This window comes from Mycteria americana, chromosome 7 (genome assembly GCF_035582795.1).
Source record: "Mycteria americana isolate JAX WOST 10 ecotype Jacksonville Zoo and Gardens chromosome 7, USCA_MyAme_1.0, whole genome shotgun sequence".
Lineage (NCBI taxonomy): Eukaryota > Metazoa > Chordata > Aves > Ciconiiformes > Ciconiidae > Mycteria > Mycteria americana.
The window spans coordinates 41,403,416-41,430,851 of record NC_134371.1 but is presented as its reverse complement, the minus strand read 5'-3'; the positions used below and the strand labels follow the sequence as shown (position 1 = coordinate 41,430,851).

Genomic DNA, 27,436 nt, shown 5'->3' with positions numbered 1-27,436 from the left:
TCAAGAGAGCGGCCTTCTCTTTCCCCGCCCTCCCAAGGACCCCTCTGAGGTGTCCGCGTGAAACAAGCCGTTAAAGCGAAATGGCCATAGCAATAAATGAGAGCTGACAGCAAACCCTGGGGCCGTGGGGCGCGCGAGGAACGTGATTAACTCCGGCGCGAGGGACATTTTAAGGAACGGCACTCCGACATAACAGGATTTTTTAATTTTATTTTTTGATCAGGCTTCCCTGCTGGCTGCCCCACAGAGCCGAGCGCTGATTGGTGTCGGATGAGGCCCCCAGCGGAAAAACGGTCGCGGAGTGGGCGGGGGAACGCCATTTCCCAGCGGGCGGGGGGCGCGCAGGGGCCGTTGGGAGCTGTAGTTCCGGACGAGGGGGCGGTGCGGCGGGGTCCGCTGCCGAGCGCGGGGCCCCGCCGGCCATTTTGCAGGCGGCCTGAGGGGGCCCATGAGGAGCAGTCGGGCTTGGGCTTCACCCGCTGGCAGCCGGATGGCAGCCTAGCCCGTGTTTATAGGCACAAGGGGTGCCAGAGAAGTGTTTAAGGTGTTTCCGTGCATATTTATTCGTTGTAGGAGCAAAAGCCGAGCCAGGGTTTGACCGGCAGCCGGCCAGGAGCATCCTGAGGCCCGCACGGGGAGCGCTTTCCTTGGAGCTACGCCTGGGACCTGGCAGCCTGGCCAAGCCCTGCTGGCCCAGCGTCTCTCCCCAGTCCCGCAGCTGCCTGCACAGACCTTCCCCATTTCTCCCCCTCTGACGGGTCGGGCTGGGCTAACGTTTCTGGGATATGCTCATGGGAATACAGCCCAGGCAGCTGTGGGCACCCGCTCCTGATGCAGGACAGAAGGGAGTTGTGTTCTGTGGTACTGGCACGTGGGTAGACTGGTAGAACTATACAACAGTTATTATCAAAACATCAGGGATTTTGTAGGTAGCCAGGCCTAAATCTGCCCATCTGAATTATGGCATTGTGAGGTGGGCTTTACACTGAGCTACAGTAGCCAAGAAAACCATAATTGAAACTTAATCTTGCCAAAAAAAACAGCTCAGGATCGGGGTTCCCACTGCTGCAGTGTGATAGGAGCTGCAGTGAGCAGCAACGCACGCCGCTCTCCCAGCCCGCAGGGCGTTATGACAGCCCTGAAATGCACAGGTGGATTAGTCACGAGCGTGCCACGTTGGAAACATGCACATGTCAGGACTCTGAACAAGGAAGGACAGCTTTGCCCGGAGGGAGGCATGGGAGCGTGTGAATCACGGCAGTCCTTGCAGGAGCACGGCCCTCCCAGGCCACAGCTGCTGTTTCCCCCAGAGGAGCTCCAGCCCCAGCCCCATAAACCAGCCCTTACGGCTGTCTGGGGGTGCTCCCAAACGGGAGGGGTGTGCCTGCAGGGCTCGGCTTGGTGCTGCTGAGCTGCAGGATGGCATGACGGGAGTCAGCCAGCTGCGGATAAATGTTCCCAACCAGCAGTGGAAACCTCTGGAGAGTCTTTGTGTCTGTTCTTTTCCTGATTTTTCACCCTGTAATTTTGTGCTTTTATTAACACTTGGCATCCCCCGCCCTTCCGAGAGCTCTGCGTGCCACAGACAGCAGACAGGCCTGTGTGCCAACACATTCAGGAGAGGGGAAAAGGGAGAATGTCCAGCTTTGCACCCCATCTCCACACAGGCTGGGGTTTAAACCCCGCTGGCCAGCAAACCACAGGCTGCCCTGTGACAGAAACAGCCTGACCTGCAGTGCCAGAGGAGAGGGCTGTCGCAGGAGGATCCCGGGTGGATCCCTGCCCTGTCTCGTTGGAAAACAGGGGGATAACAGCACAGGGGGCAGTGAGCCACTGTGTGAAGCAGCACCCACTGCCCCATACCTTGCAGCTTAGCCAGGAGCCTGGCTTGGAGCTGTTGGACGAGGCTGTGGCTCGTTAGGCTGAACAGGAGGAAATTCCTGAGAAAGTCACTGGTAGGTTTTGGAAGAAGCCCATGGGATTTAACATGAACCTCTAGCAGAGGAAAATGGGCTCACTAAACCACAGCACGGATTACACCGAGATGAAAGTGGCCAGGAGGGTGGCTCTGACAGCGAGCGGCTTTGCTTCGTGTCCCTGGTGCGAGTGCCTACTGCAGAGCCTGCTGGCGGCTCTCCCAGCAGGTCAGCGGTGAGCCCGGCTGCTCCCTGGTTGGGTCCTGTCACCCCATGAGCAGGGATGACACAGGAGCAGCCCAACCGGTTATAGGAGTGAGGTGAGTCCTGAAATGCTGAGAAGCTGCTTAGGTGCTGAGACGCGGCATGGCAGCAGCGTGGATCCGTGGCTGTGCAGGTGTCTGACCGTCCTTGGGAGGGTCACGAACAGAGACGCGGTGCGGAGGGCCAGGCTGTGCCTGCAGGGACCTGCAGCAGGGCCGTGCCCAGAGCAGCGCGGGTGCAGAAAGCCTCTGTGCCCAGGGACGCACCTCTGCGCCGGTGCCAGGGAGATGCCTCGGCGGTGGGAAATTCCCCAAGCTGTGGGACCAACAGTGCATGTCCCACCCGCAACTGTTTTAACCATGTCAGGGAGCGCCCCAAATCTCTCCCCGGCCCCCGGGGCTGGAGGGTGCCGCAGAGAGGCAGGGCAATGCGAGCTTCGGCTGCAGCTGCCTCCTTCCCTGCCTCCTGCTGGGACGTGACCCTCCCAGGGAGGCACGTAGGACTCGTCTCCTTCAAGGATGCTACACAAGTTACGGCACCTTCCCTTTGAGTGAGGGTGGTATGTCGGCAAAGGGAGATGCTGGGCAAGGCGTACACCCGCACACCCGGCGTCCTGCCTCCGACCGGAGGATCCACCCGTGGCCACCTCACCAAGCAGGCAGAGAGCACTTCTCCATCCCACCAACGCAGCCTCAGCCACAAACTCTGCGCGTTGGGGATAGCCAGGACCAGAGCAGTAGAGAAATCCACCCACAAAGCACTGGAGATTTAAATTTAATAAATATTAACCCATTGCTCAGTAGTTCCAGTCAGAGCACTTGCCTCGGCGCTGGCAGGGGATGCTTTGCTCAGGGCCACACCACAGCTTACAACTGGGACCATCTCTGTCATCAGCCTCTGTCATGCTCCCAGGACAGTAATTCCTCCAGCCTCCTCGCCAAGAGCTTTTCCCCAAGAGGAGGGGAAAAGGCTGTGAAGCCGCACTTGCTCAGCCCATGCAGCTGCTCTCGAATGGCACAGCTCCCACACACTACGGTCCCATTACCAGCTGGGGATTAATAACATACAGCTTAGACCAAACACAATTAAAGAGCTGTCATGGAGGATGGATCATATCAGGGGAACCATTATGGTGACTGGGCAGGATCCCAGAGAAAAAGGCCGTTCGAGTCAGTCCCCACCAGCTACGAGCGTCCACCTAAAGAGTCTGTTGCCATTAGCCAGACAGAAGTCTCGATTCATCACCTCTGACATACCCGCATACCGGTGCTTGCTAAGCCTGTTTCTCAACCACTGATAAGATGAGCAGTATAATGGTAAAAAAAAAATTACAGATTACCCAATCTCCCAACTAGAACCCATAATTAACCCAAAGCCCAACATACTGTAGGGTTACCTGGGAGCAAATATTTGCATGGGATTCTCAAAAAGTGCTGCACGTTTGCAGCAGGGTCTTGGCTTTCTCTTGGCCAAATCCCAGGATGAAGCAAGCTGGTGCAGTTCCTACGGAGGGTGAGCCCTGCCGCGGGGCTGAATTTGAGCCACCGCATCACCTGATGGTGCACATACCTACATCCCCTGGGCGGGGAGGACTCTCCTTGCCTGCAGGGTCGATGCAGAGGTGCAGAAGACCGTGAGCACGCAAAGCACAACGGGTCGCGTCGGCAGCAGTACGAGCATCACTCTGCTGAGAGGGAATAAAAGCTGGGTCATGGTGCTTGGCACACTGGGCAGGGAGAGGTGGAAGTGGCCACCCAAGGGGCACCTCGGTGCGGTGTTTCTGAGCAGGAGGAAAGAAAAGGCACCGCTGTTTTACCTGCAAACCATGCGCAGCGGGGGCAATGCTTGGCCCTTGCGCTCTAACACTGAAATGGACATCAGAGTGTTGTACAGGCTGTAGAGTATCTCCCAGAGATTTGGGCACTGAGGCCGTGGAGCAATGTTTGACTTCTGGAGAGACACCTGTCCCAGAGTTACACCCTATGCCTTCGTGTTTCAGCACTTTCCAGCATTTGGTTGCTGCCGGTGCTAAGGCTTCTCTCCCATTCATCCTTATCTGCTCTCTACAAAGGCTTCTTGTTTTCCCAAGTGATTTTTTTTCCACGCGTGATTTAATTCGCACAAACTCCTTCCTCTTCTGACTATTGATCTTGGCTCCTTACTGGTTGAAATAAAGTAAATCTTTTGTAAGCAGGTTCTGACAACGGAACTTTTGTTCCTTCCAAACACAATTTCCTGTTTAATTTCCTGACCATTTCTTATTTAGTAAAGGAAAAGCTGTAAATTGCAAGATTGCCTCAGAGAGCTTCCTCTGACTTTAGATGAACCGTTAACCACTTGCAGGAGAGAATCCAGCAAACCAGTGTGAAACTTTTAAAAAAAATCCTGAATTTCTTTTATTTCTTTTGCAGCTTACACCAAGGGGGAACAAACTGTGCAAAAAGAAAATGGGGTTGGAATTGTTTGCCTTGCAAAACCAAACAGGAACAACTCTGCCTCCGGTTGGGCTGATAATTGCTCTTTCATCACTCAGTAAAGTCTCTCTGAGATACAGGGGTTTTAGGGAGGGTTGCTGCTGGGTTTCACCCCTGGGCTGAGGCAGCAGGGACCGTCGGTGGAGTTTGCACTGGCGATTCTGCTCCTGTCACACCTCTGCTGGGCTGGGGCTGCCACGCTGTCCTGCAGGGAGGGCCCTGTGTCTGCGGTCCCAAATGCAGGTCCTGGACATCCCCCCCACGCAGATGCCGATTCCCTCTCCCACACCCCTCCTTTGCATCAGTTAAAAGCCACGCTGGGCTGCTGGGCTGTGACCACGGCCACAGCGACCGGCTGATCAAACTGCAGATACTCATGGGCCGGGTTACCGTAGCGCTTGCTCTGCGCAGAGCCTCATTAGGTTTACTTAACATGTGCCGGCGCGGGTAGGTGCGTGCTGGTGCGGCGGTGTGCGACGGCAGCGAGGAGTGGTGGGCAGCTCTCCTCTTGGCAGGCAGAGACGATGGCACACAGTGACACTTGGCAGGGGCTGCGTGACCTGGTGTAGGAGAGCGATTGCTCTGATCTCCAGCCAGCTGGGCCAAATCCCTCCTGAAAGAGCCTTGAAATCTGTCATGGGTAGATGTTGGCACAGTCCTGGGGCTCCCAAAAGCGCTGATGGATGTGTGGCGGTGGCCTCCTGCAGCAGGATTGGACCCCTCACACGGCTCTCAGGGCGGCACAGCCAAGTCCGGAGAGAGATTTCCTCCGCCTGGCTCCGAGCCCCCTCTTTAGTGACTCAAAACCTTAAAGTCAAAACTTTATCTGTGAGATGATGAAAATTAATTGAAATGGGAATTCCACTTCTGAACACATTTGTATTTGGTTTGCTCATTTCATGTGGCTTTGTATGAATTTTAAAACTTCGGCTAGGAACAGGAGACAAAATGATTGCTCCAGCAGGGATGCCCAGGCAAAGCGCAGCAGAAAGCCAGAGCATCTCCTGGCCCCATCTCAGGACCACAGAGCCCCTGTGCAACAGAAAACACCCTTTCCTACAGCTGGTGCTTGGGAATGGATGGAAAACAGCTTCAAGGAGAAGCGACCCACCTTCTCCTAGCCCGGCCAGCAGGTGTTCAAGGTACAACCTTCAGCAGCATCTCGGCTCGATGCTGTGACGCCAGTGCAGAGGCCACTGCCTGCTGCCAGCTGGAGAAGACAACACGCTCGGCAGCCGAGGAGCTGCTCTTGCCATCCGGGGGAGGCTGATGGAGCAGGGAAAGTCCAAAGGCTGCTGGCAGCTGAGACACAGAGAATCAAAATTAACTCTTGGTCGCATGATGGAAATCTGGTGTGGGACCGGGGCTTCCAGTGGGGTGAACCGCTGCAGCGGGCACCTGCTGGTCCCCCTGGTGCTTCACGGCAGCCACCGTCTGAGCCCCCCTGGGAAAAGAAAAAGCAAATCTAGCTACAGAAACCGAGAAACGGCAAAACTTCGTGACGGAGGTGTAAAGCTTTTTTGGGGTTTTATTTCTGGGAGGACAGCGTGGGCTGAAGCTGCCCATAAGCACCAAGGGCGAGCGGAGGGGCCAGGAAAGCAGCCGGTACAACACGGCGCTGGGTTTCCTCCATGGCCCCATGCAAATTGAGGCCAAAGTGGGCAATGTTGCAGGCATGTGATCTGGCAGGACAGCACATCCATGGCTTGCTCAACACAAAACCAAAACAGAGAGCCCCCCCCGGGGCTGGGAAGGTGGTCAGGGCCCCGGGGAGGCAGTGCCGGGAGCATGCCGGGAGGGCGGCACAGCCTGCACAGGAGCCGCAGCACCTCTGCCAGATGCAAGCGGTGAGAGACGAGGGCACGCACAGGGAATGCCACAGGCTCAGCTGCGTCCCTTCCCCTTTTGCTGAGTACTAAAATAAACTAAATTTCCACCTGGCTCCATCCCCTCCCTGGCAGATACTTAAAAATAGGGAGGCGGGTGAGGGGGTGGCTGGTAGCAGGGAGTGTCACTCCTTGGGGACCCACATGCTCGCAGGGGAACATGCAGATCCTGCAGGGCCAGGCCCAGGGGACCCTTCTCCCTGTGTTTTGGGGTAGGACAAGCTCGTACTGCAGGGAGAAGCACTGTGTGTGTAAAACACACCTCAGCCCCGACATCACACCGCTCTTCCCAAGTGCGTGGGCTCCTGCTTGGAGGCTCCAGGTAGATGTTCACAGGAAGAGGGCAGAAAGGGCTCCTGGGGTGAATATCTTCTCCAAAACTGCTGTGTTTCCAGGCTGAGGCCATGCTGTGTTTGAACAAATGCTTCTTTACTAGTCAAGTGAGAAGGTGAGCACAGAGGAGGACTCTTTCACAATGCACCAAGCTAAAGCAGTGATTTACAACCTCTTTTGATCTGTACATGCTGAATTTTTCCCTAGCCGGCCTGTTTGCAAGCGCTGTTTCATCCAGTGTCCCCCTCTCCATCTACTTCTGGCTTGCTTTGCACCTTCACAGCTACAAAACAAACATATCCCCTGGGCAGACGGTAAAAACCTCGTTATGAAACACTGGGTCCCTTCGTGCCTCTCGCTCTGCGTCCCACAGCTGCAAGGGGAAGGAAGTGGCTGCAGGACGAGGCTCGGGGTGATGCAGAGCTGGGACCGGAGAGCTGGCACGCGGCTCCAGCTGTGGCTCCAGAAACCACCACCCTGGTTGCCAGCTCTCCCCAATGGTACGTTGCCTTTGCCCTCCGGGGAGTTGTTTTTTTCGGAGCATTTTGCCACCTGTAGCTCTTGATACCTTTTCACCGACTGCGGCAGAGCTGGGCCAGCACTTTGCATCCCATCCCCATGATTCAAATTTGGGGCTAAACGAAGGGGAACAGACTCAGAAACTGATCAGCAAAAGCTTCATTCAGCTGTTCCCTGCTCTGCCAGGTCTTGGGGGCACCCACAGGAACTGAAGACCCTCCTCACTCCCAAATTTCGGACATTTTTCACCTAGCTTCCATGACAACCTATGCTCAGGTCCCACAGGCAGTTTGATTTTTTACCCCCAAGGTCTGGTTTCCTCCCTGTGTCTGTGCATTATGGACATGCCATGTACAGCTGAGGGTTGAGCTGAGCTTACCTGGGTTGCTGAAGTTTGGACTCATCCCACCTTGGAGCACCCTGCAGCTGGCAGAGCGCACCATTGACATCATTTTTGGCTGCAGTTTCCTAGGGATATATTTTTTTAAAAAAAGATTAAAAAACAAAAACATCTTCACTAGGTGACAGCTTGACCTTCATTGCATTTCCCTACAAAATGGGACCCTGCCTACCCACTGCCTTGGAGCTGGCTGGGGACCCCAGCCGGGCTTGCTTGTCCCTCTCCCTGGAGCCCAGCGCGGGCAGTGGGGAGGGTGTTTTGCCACGGGGCTTCACCGATCTGTGCTGAACACCAGGGAATGCCAGGACCAAGGGAGCTCAGTTTTGCAGCCACCACAGAGGCTGTGTCTTCAAGAGGTCACGTCCCTGCAAGCGTGCGCCTTTCCACATCGCATCTCTCCTGCCCCAGCTCCTCATCCCAGCTCCACAGCAGCTTTCCCATCCTTCACCCCCTGCGATGGGCTCAACAAATCCCAGACCTCACCCTGGCAGACACTAGTCCAGCCTGGGCTCCTCAGACCCGATCCTAATTTCCTGGACCGCCCTCCGCGGCCCTGAGCAGCATCGCTGGGTTTCTCCAGCAGCTTCAGTACCTCCTCATCGTGGCTTGTTGCCTGGGAGGGTGCCAGTTTCCCCCTTCCCTGGCTGCTCTGCCTCCTTTCCCACCACCCTCGTTCTCCCCTGCAAGCCCCCACGTCTTGCCCAGCCTGTCCTCCATGCCCCTAGGATGCTCCCACAAGGGAAAATGGTGACTCATCAGCATTCAGGTCCTCTCTGTCCTGGGCAGGGGCCATTCACCCAGGAATGCCTCCGTGGGGTCTCCAGCAAGGTCCCAGCTTGCACCTTGGGGCAGGCTCCTCTCCGTAGGGTGGGTCTGTTGATGCTGTGCAGAGAGGGACCGAGAGCAGTGCAGCCCTCCCTCCCAGCTGCGGCAGCGGCAGCAGCCTCCGCTGTGCTCTGGAAATGATCTGCCTGGGACAGGGAGCTCTGACGCTGAAACCGGTGATGTCCCCGCCAGGAGCTCCTGGTGCTCCCACGCTGCCCGGCCTCGGGATGGAGACCCACGAGGATCGTGGCACGCTCCCTGCCCTGGCTGCACCGCCAGCACCGCAGCATGTGGTGAGGCCAGTGCTGAGCCCGTATGGGACAGAGTATCCCTCACCCCAGCTTGCAGGGAGGCTTCCTGGGTGGTGGAAGATGCTGCGGACGGCAGGAGGGCTCAAGGGTCTGGCCAGCTTCAGCCAGGTCTGCCCAGCAAGACGGCGGGCAGGAGCTGTGCCTGAGGGGGCCCAGGAGCGTCCCTTGGGGGTATGGGCTGCCCACAGCAAGGGCATCTCTGCGCAGGGGATGCCGCTGCCAGCTCACGCTGCTGGTGGCCCAGGTCCCCCTGGGACGGGGACGCAGACCTGGATCCAGGAAGCTTGACCCATGCACAGGGAAGGGAGATGCTTGGGAGAGCTGGAGCAGCACTGGACTCCCCTGTGCCTGGGCACACCGCTGCAGGGGACCCTGGGGCAACCAGCCCCGTGCGCCCCAGCATCCCCCACGGGGCTCAGCCCAGCTGCAAGGTGCTGGGCTGGTATCGTCCCACTCTTTGCTGGGGACTGCATCCAAACAAATCCTTAAATAGGTGATTGCAGGCGAGCAGACGCAGCCCATGTTATGGGGCCATTTAAGGCAGGAGATGGTCTCCGGGCATGGAAAAATTCAGCAGCTGGAGCTGCGCCAACCTCCCCCCCGAAAAACATTCCTGTGGAGGGAGGGTTCAGCTCCAGGGTCAAAGGGGAAGCCTGAGGGATCGTTTGGCAGAGAAATGAAGCCCGAGCATCCATAGCTGCGCTTGCAGGCAGCCCTGTCCGTCCCGCTGCCCCAGGCCCACGGAGGGACCCAGCTCCGCCGCAGCAACCCAGGACACACAGCACAACCCTCACAGGCACCGCTCGCTGCAGAGGGAGGGTGAGAAGGACCGAGCCCGCACTGCAAGCCAGCCTGCAAAGCTGCCGGTCCATTGCTGACTTGCAGCTGGAGCAGCCCTGTCCCCTGCGGGGTGACACGGGTGGGATGCAGAAGAGCCCCAGCCGAGGGACATGGGGAGGTGCAGGATCCACCCTCGTCCATGCAGCCTCAGGCAAGCTGAAACCCTAAGCAGGGTGTGCTGTTTAGTTATTTCGAAGCCTATTTCTTTGCAGCACAAGTGATGGTCCCACCCTGAGGAGAAGCAGCCACACCTGGATGCAGCCCCCAAGGGTTCACCTGTGCTGGCGGGGGGGTGAGGTGCCCTCCATACTTTGATATTCACTTCTCTCCAGCCGTGGAGATATTCACTTATCTCTTTGATATTCACTTATCCAGATTAGATCAGTCACAGCTATTTCAGTCCCAGCCTGTCACCTTTTCCAGCCTTCCTTCCAAACAGCTTTAGCAGCTTATTCAAATGTTCGGAGCCTGGCAGAAACTAAACAAATCCACAGTGGGGTCCCTTTGCAAAGGGCAGGGGACAGCCAAGCCAACAGGGCCCTCCACCTATATGGGGTTTGTAGTGCCATGGCATCCATCTCCTCATTCCTGCATTTCAGCAGAGGGTCTCACAGCACTCGCCATCTTACAGCTGCTCCAGAGGCCAGCGGCTCTTGGGGACACCTAATCATGAGGTGAGGGAGGCCTTGTTGCATGGAATCCAGAGCAGGAATTTAGATGCTCACAAAGGGCTTTTGCATCCTTGACCTTAGCTATTGCTCATCCCCGCCAAGAGAGCCCCTACAGCCACATAGCCCCAGGAGGGCTGAAGGGTGACTCCACGGCACACATTCCCCTCTGACCGGCAGGGATGGATGGTAACGTGGCCGGTAACGTGGCCTGTCCCGTGGCCGGTCCCGCTAGGACTGTTGTGCAGGCAGGTGAGTCATTCCCCTGCAGGCAAAGTCTGGGCCACCTGAGCAGGGCTGAGCTGCCCTTTGGACTGTGGGCGGTTCGTTCACACGGTGGCAGAGCACACGCTGTCCCCTCCCGCAGGGATGCGGTGCCAGCGCAGCAGCAGCAGCTGCTTTGTGCCGGAGCCCGTTGAGGTCTCCCAGGCACTGAGCGGGTGCCAGGCCCTGCGGGTCTCGGCACTGGGTCGGCGCTGCCAGGGGTGCGGAGCCAGCGCCGGGGTGATCCCCTTCTCCGGTGGCTAGGCACCCCGTGGGGGGCTACGGCTGCTGTGCTGGCATATCCCAGAGGGGCTTTCCTCTGCTTCTGCCATGGCTGGCATCACCCGGCACGGCTCGGGGATGCTGCGAGTCACTGACCAGCAGCAGTCTCCCACCTCTCCCTGCCTCCGAGGAGGACTTTGGTGGCCCACAGCAGAGGAGATTTCAAGGGGCATGAGAAGCACCCCTTGCCTCTGTTCTCCCCCCTCCACTGGGATTTCCAGATGGACCTGGCCACATCGAGGCAGCCACTGTTCCTGGTCCCCAGAGCATCACGGTTACGCACACTTGCGGCGAGAGCGGAGTGCTGCCCTGCCGGTGCCCATGGGAGGTGGTGTCCCTCCAGTGCGGTGGCCGTGGCACTTCTCAGGGGAGCAGGAGGGGCGCGCTGCCCTCCAAGCTGTTCTCTTGCATGCCCCGACTTCACTCTGTGCCTTTGGGAGAACAACATTTCATTCAAAATCTTGAGTTCCCAGGCCCTGTGCTTCAAGGCAATGCCAGCAATCGCGGGAGCTGGCAGCACTCCCTGTCCCTGTGGGCACCGGTGTGGAGGCACACGCATGGCCCCGTACAGACTGCAGGGATGGGGGCTTTTAGGTAGGGCAGCTAAAATTGAGTCCAGCTCCATCGTGGCTTGGAGGCAGCCGGCTTTGCCCCTTGGCATGGGGTACCTGCACCTCACCCTGTACCAGGGTGAGCAGCCGCTCCTGCCCTGCAGAGCAAGTGCAATGACATGGGGCTGGCAGGTGACACTTTTTAGATGTCACTGCGGGGTGGCTCAGCCCGAGGCCCCCCCGAAGGCACACCAGCAGTGTGGGGGTTACCTGCTGCTCTGCACGTATCTGGACAAAGTGGGGTCCTGCTTGGAGAGTCCCCTGCAGCAGGTGCTGGCTGGCTCCTGCCCATGCAAAGGGAAACATGTGAGGGCTGGCAGGGGGGAAAAAACCCATCAGCTCTTTCGCCTGCTCCTACTGTGACAGGATGGCCATGAATGCCCCTTCCGAAGCACAATCAGGGCAGTGTTCGGTACTGCTCTACCCCAAGCTGAGGCCTCTCCGGTGAGGCCAAAGTAAGCAGCTCCTCCGCCGCAAGCCCCTCTCCGGGGCCAGGAAGGCTCTGACCTGAGCACAAACAAACACACACTTAGGGAAAATGCCTCTTGCCTCTGCCAAACCTCCCCTCGTCCCTTTTTGTTCCCTAGAACCCCTTGCTGCATGCTAGCTCGGTCACTTTGGCGAGGGGATGGGCAGCACAGGAGATGGCTGTCCCTGTACAGCCGCACTTCTCGGCCTCTGCTGAGCCGCGACTTCTCCCTTTCCTCCTCCTGCTCTGCTTCTCAAGGGTGCCAGCAGGCTCAGGGAGCAGGGCAGGACTGAGCTGCGAGCAGGCAGGAGCTGCAGGGGAAAGGCGACCCGTGCTCGCAGCATCACACCCACGTTCCCCGACACGGGTGCTGGAGCCTGGTTTGGCCAGAAAAGCAGGTGCCTCACTGGGCTGGGACAGGGAGTGGGACTTGCGACACAGGCTGAGGTCACTCGCCAAGCAGCGAGGCTGGACACACGTGGGGATGTCCAGGCACAGAGAGGACCAGACCAAATCTCACCGACCGGCTGTGCCCTTCTCGATGGCCGCTTAAGCATGGCGCACTGGGGGTGCAGGAGGGTGCCCCGGGAGAGCCCTTCGCCATGGTGTGTGGGCACAGCTGCTGCCGGGACCACGGCAGGACCTGCCCAGCCCCCAGCAGGAGCATCCCTCCTTCCCGCGGGGCCGGCGGTACCTCCTGCAGCTGCCAGCCCGGCCCTTTCGGAGGGACAGGCAGAAGCGGGGCAGCCCCAGCAGCACCCCCACGCAGAAGCCTGCGTGCAGGGTAAGGGCTGTGGCACTCCGGGTGGCATGGAGCTGGCGTCTCCCCCGACCCCCCCCAAAAGCTGGCTGTAGGGAACAGCCTGCTTGCAGGGAGAGGCGAGGGCAGCCGCGGCGGGGGGCTCACCCCAGAGGCGGAGCCCTCGCAGGCCTGACGGTGCCCAGCACTGCCGCCCCCTCCTCATCCCCCCTGCTTCCACCAGGCCCCCCCTGGCATGAGCAGCCCCGTCCCCGTCCCCATCCCCGCACGGCGCGGGACCCCCGGAGCTGCAGCCAGACCCCCGCCCGGCCCAGCACCTCCCGCGGCGCAAACCTCTTCCCCCGCCGCCTATTCCGCGGTAACAGCACCGTTCGCCGGCGGGCTCCCGCCGGGAGGTGGCAGCCCCGAGCGCCCCGGCGTCCCTTGCGCCGCGGCCGGGGCGCGGCGGAGGCGGCGGTGGCGGGGCCGGGGCCGCGGGTGCCCGGCCGGCCGAGCCCACCTCCCCCCCCGCCCCGGCCCGGGGAGATGGAGCCGGTCCCCGGGCGGCGGTGGCAGAAGGTGCTGTACGAGCGGCAGCCCTTCCCCGATAACTACGTGGACCAGCGGTTCCTGGAGGAGCTGCGGAAGAACGTGCACGCCCGCCGGTACCGGTACCGGGCCGTCGTCTTCCAGTCGGGAGCGGTGGTGCAGCAGCTGTGCAGCGTCTGCGTCTTCGTCGTCACCTGGTGGTACATGGACGCCGGGACGCTGAGCCCGCAGGAGCTTTTTGCGGCGGCCCTGGTCTCCTCCCTGCTGGGCTACATCCTCTTCGACGCCGTGGACGGTGGGGCCGGGCGGCGGGAGAGCGGGCGGACGCGGTGGGCCGACCTGAAGAGCACGCTGGTGTTCACTGCCTTCACCTACGGCTTCTCGCCGGTGCTGAAGACGCTGACGGAGTCCATCAGCACGGACACCATCTACGCCATGTCGGCCCTCATGCTCCTCGGCCACCTCATCTTCTTCGACTACGGAGCCAACGCCGCCATCGTCTCCAGCACGCTGTCCCTCAACATGGCCATCTTTGCCTCGGTGTGCCTAGCCTCCCGCCTGCCTCGCTCCCTCCACGCCTTCGTCGTGGTCACCTTCGCCATGCAGATCTTTGCCCTCTGGCCCATGCTGCAGAAGAAACTGAAAGCCCAGACACCCCGATGCTACGTGGGGGTGACGGTGCTCTTCGCACTGGCGGCGCTGGCGGGACTGGCCACCGTCTCCAGCGTGGGCGCCGTGCTCTTCGCCTCGCTGCTGCTTGCCATCTCCTGCCTCTGCCCTTACTGCCTCATCCGCCTTCAGCTGCTCAAGGACAACATCCACGGGCCGTGGGATGAGGCTGAAATCAAGGAGGACCTCTCCAGGTTCCTCATGTAGGCCTGGCCCAGGGGGACCCTCTGCTGTGAGCAGCACAAAGGCCCTTGCCAGGGGACAGCCCTTGGGGGAGGACACCAGCCCAATAAAGCCCCTCGCACAGCAGCGAGGACCACATTTGTGTGTGTTACCCTCAGCATCTGTTTCCAGACCCGACCTGCTTGGTTTTGGTGAAGGAAGGAGCTGAACCGCGCGGAGCGGCCGGCCTGTGCAGCAGCTCGGGGCACAGGCAAGCGGGGCGGTGCACGCTCTGCCCACGCAGACCCATACCTGGGTTTGGGGGGGATGCGGGGGGGGGTGCGTGTGTGTGCATCCCCGGAGCAGAAACGCCATGCGGAAACGTACATCTGGCTCAGATGTGCCCCACGGCATGCCCACGGAGGTCCGCAGCCCCAGGGACCTCAGTGTGTGTGATGGGGACTGACAGCACTTCCCCGGGAGAGCTGGAGGGGAAGGGGGCTGGGTGAGGGTCGCTGTGGGCAGGGCAGCAGCGCATGGGGCGGTGGGTGCTGCCGGACCTGCAGGACCGAGCATGAGGGTGCCTGGGTCAGGTGCGGTGCAGAGCCCTGTTCACCTGCACCCCGCCAGCTGCTGATGTCAGAATAGCCTCACGACGCTGCCAGGCACCATATTACCCTCAGTCCTTCAGGAGAAGGGGGGTGAGGAGGCAAGACGCCTTCCTCCCCTCTCTAACCCCCTCCCAGAGGTGGATCTGGCCTCGCCGCAGGGCCAGACCCCGAGCCAGAGGGATGGAGCTTAGCACAGACCCCCGTGGGTACACCCACCGGCTGGGGAGATGCCAGGCTGCTGTGACAGCAGCGGGGCGCAGTGAGGCCCTGTCTGGCAGCCGTCTGTCCAGCGGCCGTCTGTCCGGCACCGCACACACCGCAACAGAGGGCGCTCCCGGCAAACAAGTCCCGCTGGAGGCCAGGCCAGGCCAGGCCGAGCCGGCCCTGTGCCGGGAGGGCTTCCCCGTGCTTTGGTGCTTTCCCTTTCCCTGCTCCCATCTGGGACCGTCCCTCAGCAGCCCGGCCCTGCTCCGGCCACCCCGGGGAGCGGAGCCCGCCGGAACCGGCACCGCGGGAGGGAAGGGACGCGCACGCCCGCCCCAGCCCCACCTCGCAGGGATGCATTTGGCATTACCTGGGGTTTTGTGAAACTTTTCTCATTTGGAAACCCAATGCTGCAAAAGTGCAACTTTCCGCTTGATTTACCCCATCCCGTTGAGCACCGGCGTCTCACTGCAGCGAGCGGGCGCCTGCTGCACGCTCCTTGGGCTTTCTTGGAAACGAGCAGCCCCCAGCGGAGTCCCCAACACCTCCAGTGCTTTGTTACGGCTCTTGCCAAGTGCTAAATGTTGCTGTTGTCGTCATGGTGACGACTACATCTCATTTTGGTTTTAATTAAGACCTGCGGAAGTTTAGAGCCTGTGCTCTACTCTCACAGGGAGCACGGAGTAGCCAGATGCTCACAGTCATGATGACATTTTTTAGTTCTTCGGAAAGAAGACTGTTTTTTCACAGGGAGGTTTCCCAGAAAGCTGCTCCGTGACTGGGATGCCTCATTATGCGCTGGGCTAATGCCATTGTAACGTTGCCATCCAAAGTCGATTCACAGAGTCCATCGGTAGGGCAAGGCTTGAGTGTAAAGCAAAAGTAAATCAAATCTAGCCTGCCTGGTGCCTGTTGTTAATGTCTGTCACGGTAGAGGCTACAAGAAAGCAGAGTTTCTGCTGCACCTATTCCCCCAAGAGGAAATATTTCCCCAAAAAATACTCTCCCCAAATTCAGACTCTGAAAACCAGCTCTGGGTTAGGAAAAGTGCAAACATCAACTACCCAGACATTCCAGGTGGAGATGGGCACAGAGTGCCACCGTCGCCTCAGCCACAGCTGGAACCCAGTGTATCACCTATGCAGATCCCTGGGCTTCGACTGATGCAGCAGGCCCCGTCCGCCCAGCTCCAGGCAGGATGCAAGATGTATCCTGTCCAGCCTGCTGCAGGCAGTTTCATCCCTGCCCACAGCCCCAGGCGTCCCTGCTCCACCCAGCTCCTTCCCTTCACCTCCTCCTTAGCCTCAGTCCTTTCCCAGAGATCCCCTGGGGAAAGGCTTAGCCCTCCCCTTAGCCTGCCCGCACAGATACCCTGCTCTCCCTAACCTGGGAGATGAAAATATAAAGCCCGGCCCATGGCCTGGATGCATAAAGGGACTTTGAAGGAGAGGAAAATGCGAGAGAGAGACAGGGAGAGGAGAGGAGAGGGAGAGGGAGAGGGAGAGGGAGAGGGAGAGGGAGAGGCGACGCAAAGGCCAGGCAGAGTTTCCCTAGGACTTCTCTGACCTTCTCCTGAGGATACATGCTCTGCAATGCTGCTGAAGTTATTTAAGATGCCAAATAAATGGCCATTATGTCTTCATGCCTGAGGTCAGAATATCCTCTACAGAACAAAACTTTGCCATAACTCTACGCCCAGCTCAGCAGTAAAGCTGGATGCCCTTTGGGCATTCGCTACCTGAGCGTACTGTTCTGTGGCTTCTCTGATGAAGCGCATGCTGAGACCAAAGAAATAGGTCCTTCTCAGTTTGTATGCAACCAAATCATCATCAACCAACTCTAAAGAGTTACATGTTATTTTGCATTACAAGGAAGTGCAGTTTCTTTCTCTTAAGTTTCCAAGTCCACTGAGATCGAGTACTTCAATGGAACGTTTTCTTTTGATTTGAAGCTGTCCAAATGCGAGTAATTGTAAACTGGCTGGGGATAAGCCCTGCTCCTGGGGGAGCTGCTGACACGTGCCATCTGGAATCTCCATCTACAGCCTCTGCTGCAGGGAAAGGCAAGCATCAGCCACCCACACCATGCTGTCAGGGGCCCGCGTGCCTCACCACATGGGAGACTGGATCTGGGAAGCCTGGAAAGAGTGAAGCGTTAGTCTTTGAAGGTAAGGTCTTTATATCTCTTCAATCCGCACAGTAATCTCTAAGCTTTTCTCAGCTTTGTGATGTGAGAGGGAACAGCAACAACATGAATGATCAGGAAACCAAAATAGGATTTTGGTCCTAACCCATCTGTTGAAAAGCAGCCTAGGACGCATAATGCCACCAGCTGGTGCAGCACCCTTAGCCTTCTCCACCTAGCCACAGAACTTATACTATTGCAGGGTGGAAATAGCACAGACGAGGTTAAACAGCTTCTTCAAAAAGTCATCCCGTGAGTTGATGCCAAAGAACGTGCCAAGGTTTCCCAGCACACCAATACCTTTGTCTTTCTACTTAGCAGATTTTAGGAATAGCTACCAGAAAACCATGAAGTTCGGAGTCCTATTTCCAACAATATTTTTTATCAAATACTTCAGAAGAAGGTAAAGATTTCTGTGAAAAGTTTACCACCATAAAACGCCCCAAGAAAGAAGTTTGTGCCTTACAGCCTAATGCATGGAACTTGGCTGGCAGCGAGGCAGACAGCAGCAGCTCCTGGTTGGGGTGCTGCAGGTAAGGCCATACAACTGAAATATCAGCCACCTTTTATTTGTTGTTGGTTCATCTGTTGGTACCAGAGGGAACACAGTGAGAGCTTCCCCCAGTGCGGAATAGATTTTTGAACAACCTGGAAAAAAAGCAGCTTGTGAAATTCAGCCTGTTCCTGTTCCCTCTTACCTGAGAGGTGAAGCATGGCCAGAACAAGAGCCCCCTGGGTACAAACGCTGTCGCTTCTGTAGTAGTCCTGAAAATACACAATTCTTGAACCCTGCTGAGGTTTTTTTGGCTCACTACCTGACAGCGGCGAGTTCCACAGATAAAAGAGATGGCCAGTCTGAGCTCCCCTCCTCATCCCCTACTCTTAGGACAGTTGTGTTCATGGGACTGTTAGGAGCCTCCATTTCTCCCTTTTCCCAGGGTGCTGGGAAGCACCTTGCCCATCACTGTACTCTCTCTAGCTCCAGCAATTCCTCGTTTAGCACATACAGTTCAAAGGTCTAGCAGGAATGACTATTTATCTCCCTAAGAATTGCTGTACTTTTTTTTTCCCCCTTTTTGCTAATACCATTGCTGTTTCTTCTATTGTAGTCTACCAAAAGACAAAGTCTAAGTGAGAAGAAAGAAAAATCTGTGTAAGTCTACAGCTCTCTGGGCTTGCACCCCCTTATAATTTGAGCAAACTCATTGTCTGGCATTTACCAGCACATGCAGGTGGTTCAGCAGCTCCCTGGACATACAAGAGGTCAGCAGGGACCTAAATCAGTTGGAACAGGAGGAATTGCCCAAATTCAGCAAAGCTGTATCAGACTTGGCTTGAAACCAAGCACAGCCTGTGTGTCGTCAGGCCCCTTCTACACACGATACTGATCTCCTCCACTCCCCTGCCGCCGTCCCCTGAGCAGCACCGCTGCGGCTCCCTCTCACCGTGAACTTCCTACTACAAAGAAATGTCTTGTTTGTGCCCCTTGAACAACAGGCTGGAGTCCTGATGCTGCGTTGTACCGCCAGTTCATATCTGTGCAGTGCCTTCTGATTTATCTGTAATGGTTTGTAAGACATCCCTTCTTTGTTTTCATGTGAGAAAAAAAGTCAATAAACCCCATCAGTATTCCCTTTTTTAGACTTACTCTTCATACACTTCTCTGGCACCCAATTCAAGCACATCTTCTAAAAATTAAATCCCAGATTTTCTCTTTCCCATAGGGACAGACACATTTGAAATCCCAGAGGTAGCTACTTACAGCTATTTGAGCTCAGAGGTTCCGATGAGGTCGGCTTGCAAGGAATTCAGAGGTTTAGCTTGAAAAAAAAAGGTCAGAGCAGCTGTGATTTATTTATAATTGTGCAGATGCATCAGTAGAGAGACTGCTGCTATCTTCTCCTTTGACTTTCCACTCTGCACACAGTCAGGTGTTGTTGCTGGTGCGTTTGACATTTTTTAGGACTCTTTTGTTGTTAAAGAAGCTGGCTACTTTTCTTTCCGCTAACACTAAGGCAAAGCCATTTATACAGAGCAATCCTGGTGGTTAATGAATTCAGAAGCAGTGGTGGAATCCCAGCAGAAGACCCCTCCCTCCACCACCTTGGAGGGTAGGAGTCTCCACAGAGCCCAGGCAATTTCTTCCATGGGGTGTGAATGGCTCCATTTGAGAAAGAGTGGGTAGACCGTTCAATAGAAAACCAGCACACATTCATTTTGTAGTCATAATTTTTATTTTCTTTATATCCAGGCTTATCATTGACATCTGAAAATAAAATCTTTCATTTACAAATAGGCTAGTGCAAATTAAAGATAATTTTGGACAAAAAAAAAAAAAAGACAGATGGCATATAACAAGAAAGAAATGTGTGTGTTAGGATGATCTTCCTGGAACAGCTGGCGGAGGTCGCCTAGGAAAAAGACAAAAAATAACCCAAAATTCACGGGGAGGGGAGGAGAAGAGATTTAAAACAAAAGGTCAAGATACAATAAAATGACTCATATACAAAATTATCTTAATGAAATGGGTTAAGAGAAAAAGGCACAGAACATGCACATTAAGGAAAAGGGCAAGAGCAAGATTAGAATCAGCTGGCTATCAGCACAGCCTTGGCTTTCATCCTCACTGCTTCCCATCTGACTTGCTGGCACCAGAGAACTAGGACAATCACATCACAAGTGTGGAGGTCGCTGGTCACAGGCTATCTAATTTTCTTGCAGCAAATAATATCCTCTGGAAGAGCTTTTCCCCAGCCAACCTTAAAATCTGCACCACTATCTGCTTCAAACACAGTTCTTGGAGTAGACCTTTTTAAAGTGAGATGCTGATGAAATTGAGAATGATCAAACAAGATGGATCTATAGGCTGGATCGAGGCATCTGGAGAGGATGTTGCTGGGAAAGGTTAAAAACATGGGCGACAGCAGTGTCATGAATTTACTGCCAACCCTAGCAGGAGAGACCCTTGGCAGCTGATGGCCCAGTGCAGCGGTTAGAGAAGAGCGGATGCTGCTCCTGTTACCCAGCATACAGCACTGACGTGTCGCTGACCAGCATGCCAGAAACCAAACTCGTACAGGGGTATGTAACCTAGTCCAGCCAGATGGGACATGTGTGACACTGCTGTTTACTGAGGGGGAGTGCACAGGCTGCCTCAGGCATAGCCATTAAAGACTACTAAAAAAAAATATCTCCAAACGTTACAGCAAGCAAGTGAATACAACAGGGACTTTGCTGCTTTGCTCATCCCACCTTTTGCTCTCCCCTTTCCCAAAACCTGTCTGAGGACCAAGGTAGTGACTGCTGTGCTCAGTGAGAAATGTCCTCTCCCATAGGAAGCTGTTGTGCTTGTTGTGCCATACAGACCATCTCCTCCAAGCACGTATGCCAGTTACTTGGCTCATACTGGTCTGAAGGAGGAATTGAGTAATCAAGACATCTGCACATTCGTACACAACCACTTCAGGGGGAAATCCCTTCCAGACATAACGCATACACATGCACAGTTTTACTCCAGCTCCTGCTCTGGAGGACTCTGCCTGGCCTTCTGCTCAGCTCTGAATCTTCCCCAAAACACGCTTTCCCCAGAAATGAAATGAATACCAGGTATGGCTTGAAAAACATTCATCCATTTCCCAGCTAAACATCTCTGCAGCACTCCAGGCCCCTTGCAGGGCAGCAGGCTGAATGCTTCCCATGGGTTACTTCCCCCCTTCTCCCTTTTTAATGACATCTCCAGTGATGTCAATGCAACACGCATCTCCGATAAATCCTCACTGCAGCCCCAACAGAGGCAGTGTGCAGCATGCTGAGATGATGGTGTGAGAGACAGAAGACCACTCATGCACATCCAGAAAGTAATAATAAAAGCCCATCAAGAGTTACAGTTTATTTCAGGTTCAGAAATGCAGCATAACATTTTTACAGCAGGTGTACGTGATGCTCAGTAATGACCATGGTTTCAGGAATTGACTTGCTGTGCTCAAAGGTCAACACCAGGAACCATTTACAGATTATGAAACCAAAGGCAGGTGTTTGGGCTCATATGAAGTAGGGCATTAACATACAGAGCAAAATTCAGAAAGAAATTCAGTGTTTGCTTCTTACAAAAAGAAGTCATCATTTACACCATCCTGGAAAAGGAGAGAGACAGGCAGTAAAGCAAACGGCCGGCAAGACGTGACAAATCATATATCAAGCAAGAGTGGAGGACTGTCTGGACGGGAAGAGCCATCGGTATCAGCTCGCCTGCAGACAAAGCAAGAGGAAAGACAGGCAGAGTAACATTCATTTACACAAGGGAGCTGTTCTGCTAGAGCCTGGGGAGGAGGTTCAATGCCACAGTGGGAAGAACTGTGCCATAAGCACACCAAGAGGTTGGATGCCTCCCTGGTGTCAGAGGTGCAAAATAGGTCTGCTTTCAATTCAGGAGGTTTGGACTATTTTAAGACAGAAAGACAGAACTAGCCAGTAATCTCAATATACTGTATACACATTGTTTAGTGTAGGTGTCTGTGATAGAGAGTATAACATTTTCTATGTTATGCTTTAACAAGAGATGCCATAACCTATAGTGTATCTCCTTTAATATAATAAATAATCTACTTCTATGAGGCTTACTCAGAAAGTGCAACAAGATCAGCAATAAAATAAACACACATTAACTATGTACATAAGCCTTTTCGTTGACACAACCTTTTTAATCCTAACACAAGATCCCTTGAGATTAAAGGCCGAGAGCTATTTACGGTATGCGCAAGCTCTTCAGCTGTTGGTCAGCCATGACAAGGTGAGGTGGAACACATTCTCTAGGCAGAGACCCAGGTTTAGCCTAAATGCAGTACTAGATGAGCACCCTCCTGAAACTTAGCCATGTACATCACCCAGCTAATTACGCACCTCACATAAGATCAGAAACCCTGCTGTTGCTTAACGGGCGTCTCCACTACTCCCTGGCAATCTCCTGAGCTTTGCCAGAGGGAATCGAAGAAAGGGAGAGCAACCCGCACTTCTCGGCTACGGGAGCTCGGGCTTAACTCACCCTGTGTAAGCGTGTCTGCAGAGGGGACAGTGGTCAGTCGGAGGTAGCCAGTCCCTCTAGCAGATCCACAGGGTGCTCGTCCTGCTGTCCTTCAGGAGTGAGTTGCTGCCAAGGCAGCTCCTCTGAGAACAAGGGACGGGACAGACACGACTCGCCAGCATCAGGAGCAAGCGGGACAAACCAACCCATTCCAGACACTGTACAGCAGGAGGAAACGGGCCGAGGTTGGGAGGACAGTACTTACTCAGCTGGATGTGGCAATTTCTTGGGAAGCATTTAGCATTTTTCCCAGAAACAATTCTATGTAGTTTATTCTGAAAAGCGTATATGCAAGAAGTTAGAGGTAAAATCATCAAACTGGATCTGTGCTCAAGGTTAATTATTAACCCGCACACCTGAAAGTGTTGCATTTAGGGCACAGGGACAGATTGAGCTGTGATCTGAATGAGGATTCAGAGGAAGGGAGGGCTGTGCAGCTGTGTCCCACGACTTCAACATTGAGCGCAGAACCAGATGGTGCTGACAGTGGGGCCACAGGCGACTCACTACCTCTTCCTCCTCCTCTTTTGGGTAAGTCCACCCTTGAGAGCTTCATTTACAATTCAGGATTACTGCTGAAAAATAAAATTTCTTGGAGGGCAGAGTTAAGGACAGTGCTGAACTGTGCTACCTACTTCCTTATGCTTGACAGAAACAGTCATTAAAGTAAATTAAGGAGTCTCAAGTACAGAGGATTTAAAAACATGTTTTTAGGCCAGGATCTATGTCATCTAATTGAGGCTCCTAACTTACTGGCATTACCACCCTCGTCTGCCATGCAGCCACACCGGTCTGAATCACCTTCTGGAGGTGCTGCCTCTTTCCACTGAACAAAGGGGACCTTGGACAACTAAGTCAAGTGCTTGGGGTATGGGGGGATAAACCCAGACCATGGCCTTGCGATATCACTGAACAAATATCAAAATCTGGGGTTAAAATGACTTTTCTGTGGCTGAGGCACTAAGCCTGGCTTTCCCTCAGCAGGCAGCTGCCAGTCAATAACAGAGTTCTGATAAACTATATACAGGTTTGCTGGCTAGGCAACAGCATAGACTACTACAGCCATTTATAAAAATAAGTCTAATAGATGCATTGCATGTTACAGCAGAGTGTGCTACACAGTGCAAAACTGTGTAGAACACAAGAAAAATTGTCAAAATATGTTTTCTTTTTTTGTAGTAAAAATCAATATGACTGTAGTTGAGTTTGCAACCTTTTTTTTTCCTTGAAAGCTGATTCTGTGCACTTGGTGTTGGAGATCTGGGCCTGTTCTCCAAACACCAGGCACTTAAGCAGTCTTCTGTGATCACCAAGATGCCGGTGCTCTGACAAACTCCATCTTCACTATGCTTCAGATGTTGACCTCTAGACTCCCCCAGGTGTGTGTCACAAGTATGAGGTTGACAGGAAATTAAAGTTAAGCTAACATACAAATCATGATGCTTTCCCAAGCTCGTCTCTCTTATGCAAGCTGAAACACAATTTGCTTCAGTGGTGAGCACAACTAATCAGCAGTCTGGGAATACTAAATAGATTAAATCCCCATTTGTTGTGGCTTTTTGATTGGATTCTTCCTAACCATGGGGCTACAGCACACTGGAGCCCTACATGCAGTCTCAATAAATAAATTTATTAGACTGATTATACTGGGGGCCTTTGAAACCACCAGTTGCTTTGCCTAGGGATCTGTAACCATAATTGTAATAACAGCAATTAATATTTTCTGAAGAAACAAGGCCAAATTCATCTCTAGTTTAATTCTGTTAACTCAGTAAGTTTTAAGCTATAAGGGTGACACTGACCCAAAGTGTTTGAAGTGAAGGACAAAAGGTTTTTATAACGCATTAATATATAACGTGCAAAACAACAGGCAGAGAGGGCCTCTGCAAGTGAACATCTGCTAAAATAATCCATTGCCAGGATGCACAGCTGAGCACTCCTCAGTACCTAGTTGGATAAGGCAACCCTAATCCGAAGAGTGCAGGACTTCAAGTGATGCAAAGAGAAAATCTTTATATAGGAGGCATAGTGGAACTTTATCGACTGGCATGAGCAAGTATCTCAAATCCAAACTGGACTTGGAAAGCTCAGATGCAAATCTAGGCCATAGCTCTGTCAATCGGCTCACACAGTGGGCAGAAGAGCAGTAGCCCATTTACAGCTGTGCATATATCTGTAACCGTATCTATATCTCCTTCTGTTTCACAAAATAACCAAAAGCAACGCTCAGTTCTCTGGATCTTGCCGCGCAGTACAGTTATATGTATTACATGCACTCACATACTGCCAAGGCTTCCCATGAGTTCAGTGGGAGTACTAATGTGAGCAAGCACTAGCACAGGACAAAGCGAGCTGGCACACGCTGGTCTGTCATGTACTGGCTCTTGAAACCCCCCTTTCACATCCTTGCTGCAGGGTGAGATGGGTCCACACTGAGTCTTGCAAGCTGGGGCACCACAGCCTGGTTCTTACCAACCACCCAACCAACTCTGCATGTCAGCTGCCAATGTGGAAATGAAGTAAAACACATTTTTTCTCACACACACCCTTCTTGTTAAACAACATTCCTTAAAAACTAGACTTTGGATAAGGAGAAATTATAGGAGAAGCAGCCATCCAGCAAGCTTCTTGCAAGAGAGACATGGAAGCATGGGGCCTTCAGAAGAGCTTGATAAGAAACCACATTGTTTTTCTCTGCCCAGTTTAGCCATTCAAAAAGAAAATGGGCATAACTGTGTAATTCCAAATGACAGAAAACCTGAAAGGTACAAATAAAATCAAGATTCATTTCAGGTAAGAGGAAAAAAGGAAGCAGATCAAATCAACACGTGCACAAACACAAAGTCAAGCCCTCCATTGACTGTACAGGACTGCGAGCACAGTTGCCTGCGTGAAGACACGTGTCAGTAAGTTAGCTAACATCAGCTATCGCAAAAGGAAAAGTCAAGGCAGCACAGACCTTCCCAAAACATTTAAGACCTCATAAACAATGCAGAATGGACAGAGAGTATATCAGTAAAATTGGTTACTTGCCTATAGATGTCCATACATGCGACTATACATTGGTTATTGCAACAGTTATCAAGCAATTTGCTTCCACATATTTGGTTAACAATGAATGACATGCCAGAAACTTCTTTTAGTCTAACAGGGATGAATCTAACGGACGAATTACAGTGGGCCGAGTAGGTGAAGGGGGTGGTCTTCGACTAGAGAGAAAGAGAGAAGAAACAGTAAGCACAAACACTGAGAGCGAACCTGGCACCTCTTGCTGTCGCTATGTGAACATGCACATGAACACAACAATCTTATTTCCGTGTACACTGAGGCATGACAGCCCTAAGCATCCACAACAGGGAAGAAAGTGATGGGTTTGCCACATGCATACCGTGCTTTAGCTCTCACGTATGGGACAGCTCTTCTCTCTGGTCTGCAGCCTGGGTATTCTCCAAACATAGTTACCTTCCCATGCCACGGAAACCATCAGGGGAGGATCATTATTCCTGTTTTCTCAGGGGTCACTCCCAGCCTGGACAGCCACAGAGCAGACTTACAGGCACGTTTCAGAGTGGCCAGCTGGATTCGGGAAGACAGCCTGCAGTGACTTCATCTGCTGTTTGCAGAAGCAGAAAAACCTGCAGCTTCTTGCGCAGTTAGGCCAACTGGAGCCATGCCAATGTGCCTGAACTTGAGGCACAAATTTCAAGCTTTATATCAATGGCTGGTTATGCAAATGCTAGCCGTGGCTATAGCTTCAGGATTCATTTGTTCACCACTAATGCGTTCCTCTATCAACTTCAATAACTGCTAAGGGAGTCCCAGATTTTTGGGGAAGGCTTATGGGTCTTTATTCCTGTTTCAAGTGGCTGATTCAGCGCAGGCTCCAGTGTACTGCAAACCCTTGCACTTCAATTTGGACTGCATCATCATCTGATAAGAGACCACAGTGCAAGAGTTAGCAGCAGTACAATCCTCAAGTACATTCCACCTGCAGTCCAGGCTGAGCAGGGATAGTCCAGGCTGAGACCTTCCCCTCCCTCACTTCATCCAAGGATGACACACCAACTCTGCTGGAGTTGTAGACAGGTTCTCTCTGGTAGCTATGTAATTGCCTTTTACATTTTTGTGTGTATTGAGGGTACATGGCTCATATCAGTGCTGTGTGGAGATAACTCCATCAGCTTAGTTACAAAGAGTATTTTGTTAATGCTGCATTCTACCTGGGCTAAAATACCCCACTGCTGAGCAAAGCCTGTGCAGAATCTGAGATGACAATACCTGTTTGGGCTCCGGCACCTGCACTAGCTCAGACAGTTCTGCCTAGAACTGCTGTGTGCTGTGTAAATATACCTAAAAGACTGTGCCTCACAGCCAGCCTGCTCCCTTAGCTAGCTCTTCAGCACCCTCCAGCAGGGCTTTGTTGCTGTAGTTATTCCATCTCTTACACAGTGTTTTTGCTCCCCGTTTTCTTTAACGGGAAGTACCAGTGCTCTCTTTATTCCTTAATCCAGCCCAGATCACCATGAGAGCGCATGAACCCAGGGTCTGAACAAGGTGGGGAGCCGAGGGCTCTTCAGTTCCCATCCAGCTTCAGCAGACTTCTTTAATGGCCAAGACAAACTGTACAGCCCTCTCTAACGCTGTCCTCCACCTGTGAAAGTACGAACAGTTCCTTTCTCTGAAGGAGATTACAAAGGAAACGTGTCTCATTCTGTTAAAGCTAAATAGAAGATGAAAAGAATGTAACAATGTGTTAATTTTCTTTGAACTGGAACATAATATATGAGACAAATTTACACTTGACAAAAAAAGCCTTGCTTGGCTCAAAGTGCATCTTGTACGACAATATTCTCTTTTGGTGAAGAAATGAGAATTTTAATCCCTAACATGCAACAAATACAAAATATGCCAACTAAAGCGTCCAAGTAAATCAACAAGCTAAAAAATAGTCAAAATGTAATTTCTTCATGGTGTATTTTTCTTACAGAAAAAAATGTTACTCTGTTAACTATTGTTTCTTGTGTTGCTCCAGTGTAGGTCTTCTGGACCCATTTCCAAAATTTGTAGTTTCATAAAGAACCACTTCTAAGGCTCTGCATTTCTGCTGGGTTGCATTAAATTATTCCTTTGTTGAAATGCCTCACATTGCATTGTTTAGCGCTTACTGAAAACATCG

General features: G+C 53.6%; 2 protein-coding genes and 1 long non-coding RNA gene across 5 annotated transcripts in view; 2 read left to right on the top strand and 1 right to left on the bottom strand.

Annotated features, from left to right (window-relative positions):
- The first annotated feature begins 12,967 nt into the window (after nt 1-12,967).
- Nucleotides 12,968-14,342, top strand: PIGC (phosphatidylinositol glycan anchor biosynthesis class C). The gene has a single exon (XM_075508054.1). It carries the CDS (start codon nt 13,348-13,350, stop codon nt 14,224-14,226), a length of 879 nt encoding a protein of 292 aa, XP_075364169.1. The 5' UTR covers nt 12,968-13,347; the 3' UTR covers nt 14,227-14,342.
- Nucleotides 14,343-16,520: 2,178 nt separating this feature from the next.
- Nucleotides 16,521-18,811, top strand: LOC142412570 (uncharacterized). Its single transcript, XR_012776522.1, has 2 exons — nt 16,521-17,163; nt 18,290-18,811. It is a non-coding gene; the product is annotated as an uncharacterized LOC142412570 (long non-coding RNA).
- Nucleotides 18,812-19,475: 664 nt separating this feature from the next.
- Nucleotides 19,476-27,436, bottom strand: part of DNM3 (dynamin 3) — a 181,622-nt gene continuing 173,661 nt past the window's right edge. The window contains exon 20 of one of the 3 annotated variants that reach the window (XM_075508052.1): nt 19,476-19,591. In XM_075508052.1, the coding sequence (XP_075364167.1) occupies nt 19,555-19,591 (37 nt within the window). In that variant the 3' untranslated portion in view covers nt 19,476-19,554. Of the gene's footprint in view, nt 19,592-20,253; nt 25,470-27,436 lie in introns of those variants that run through there. The other 2 variants (XM_075508050.1, XM_075508051.1) reach the window with 2 other exon arrangements.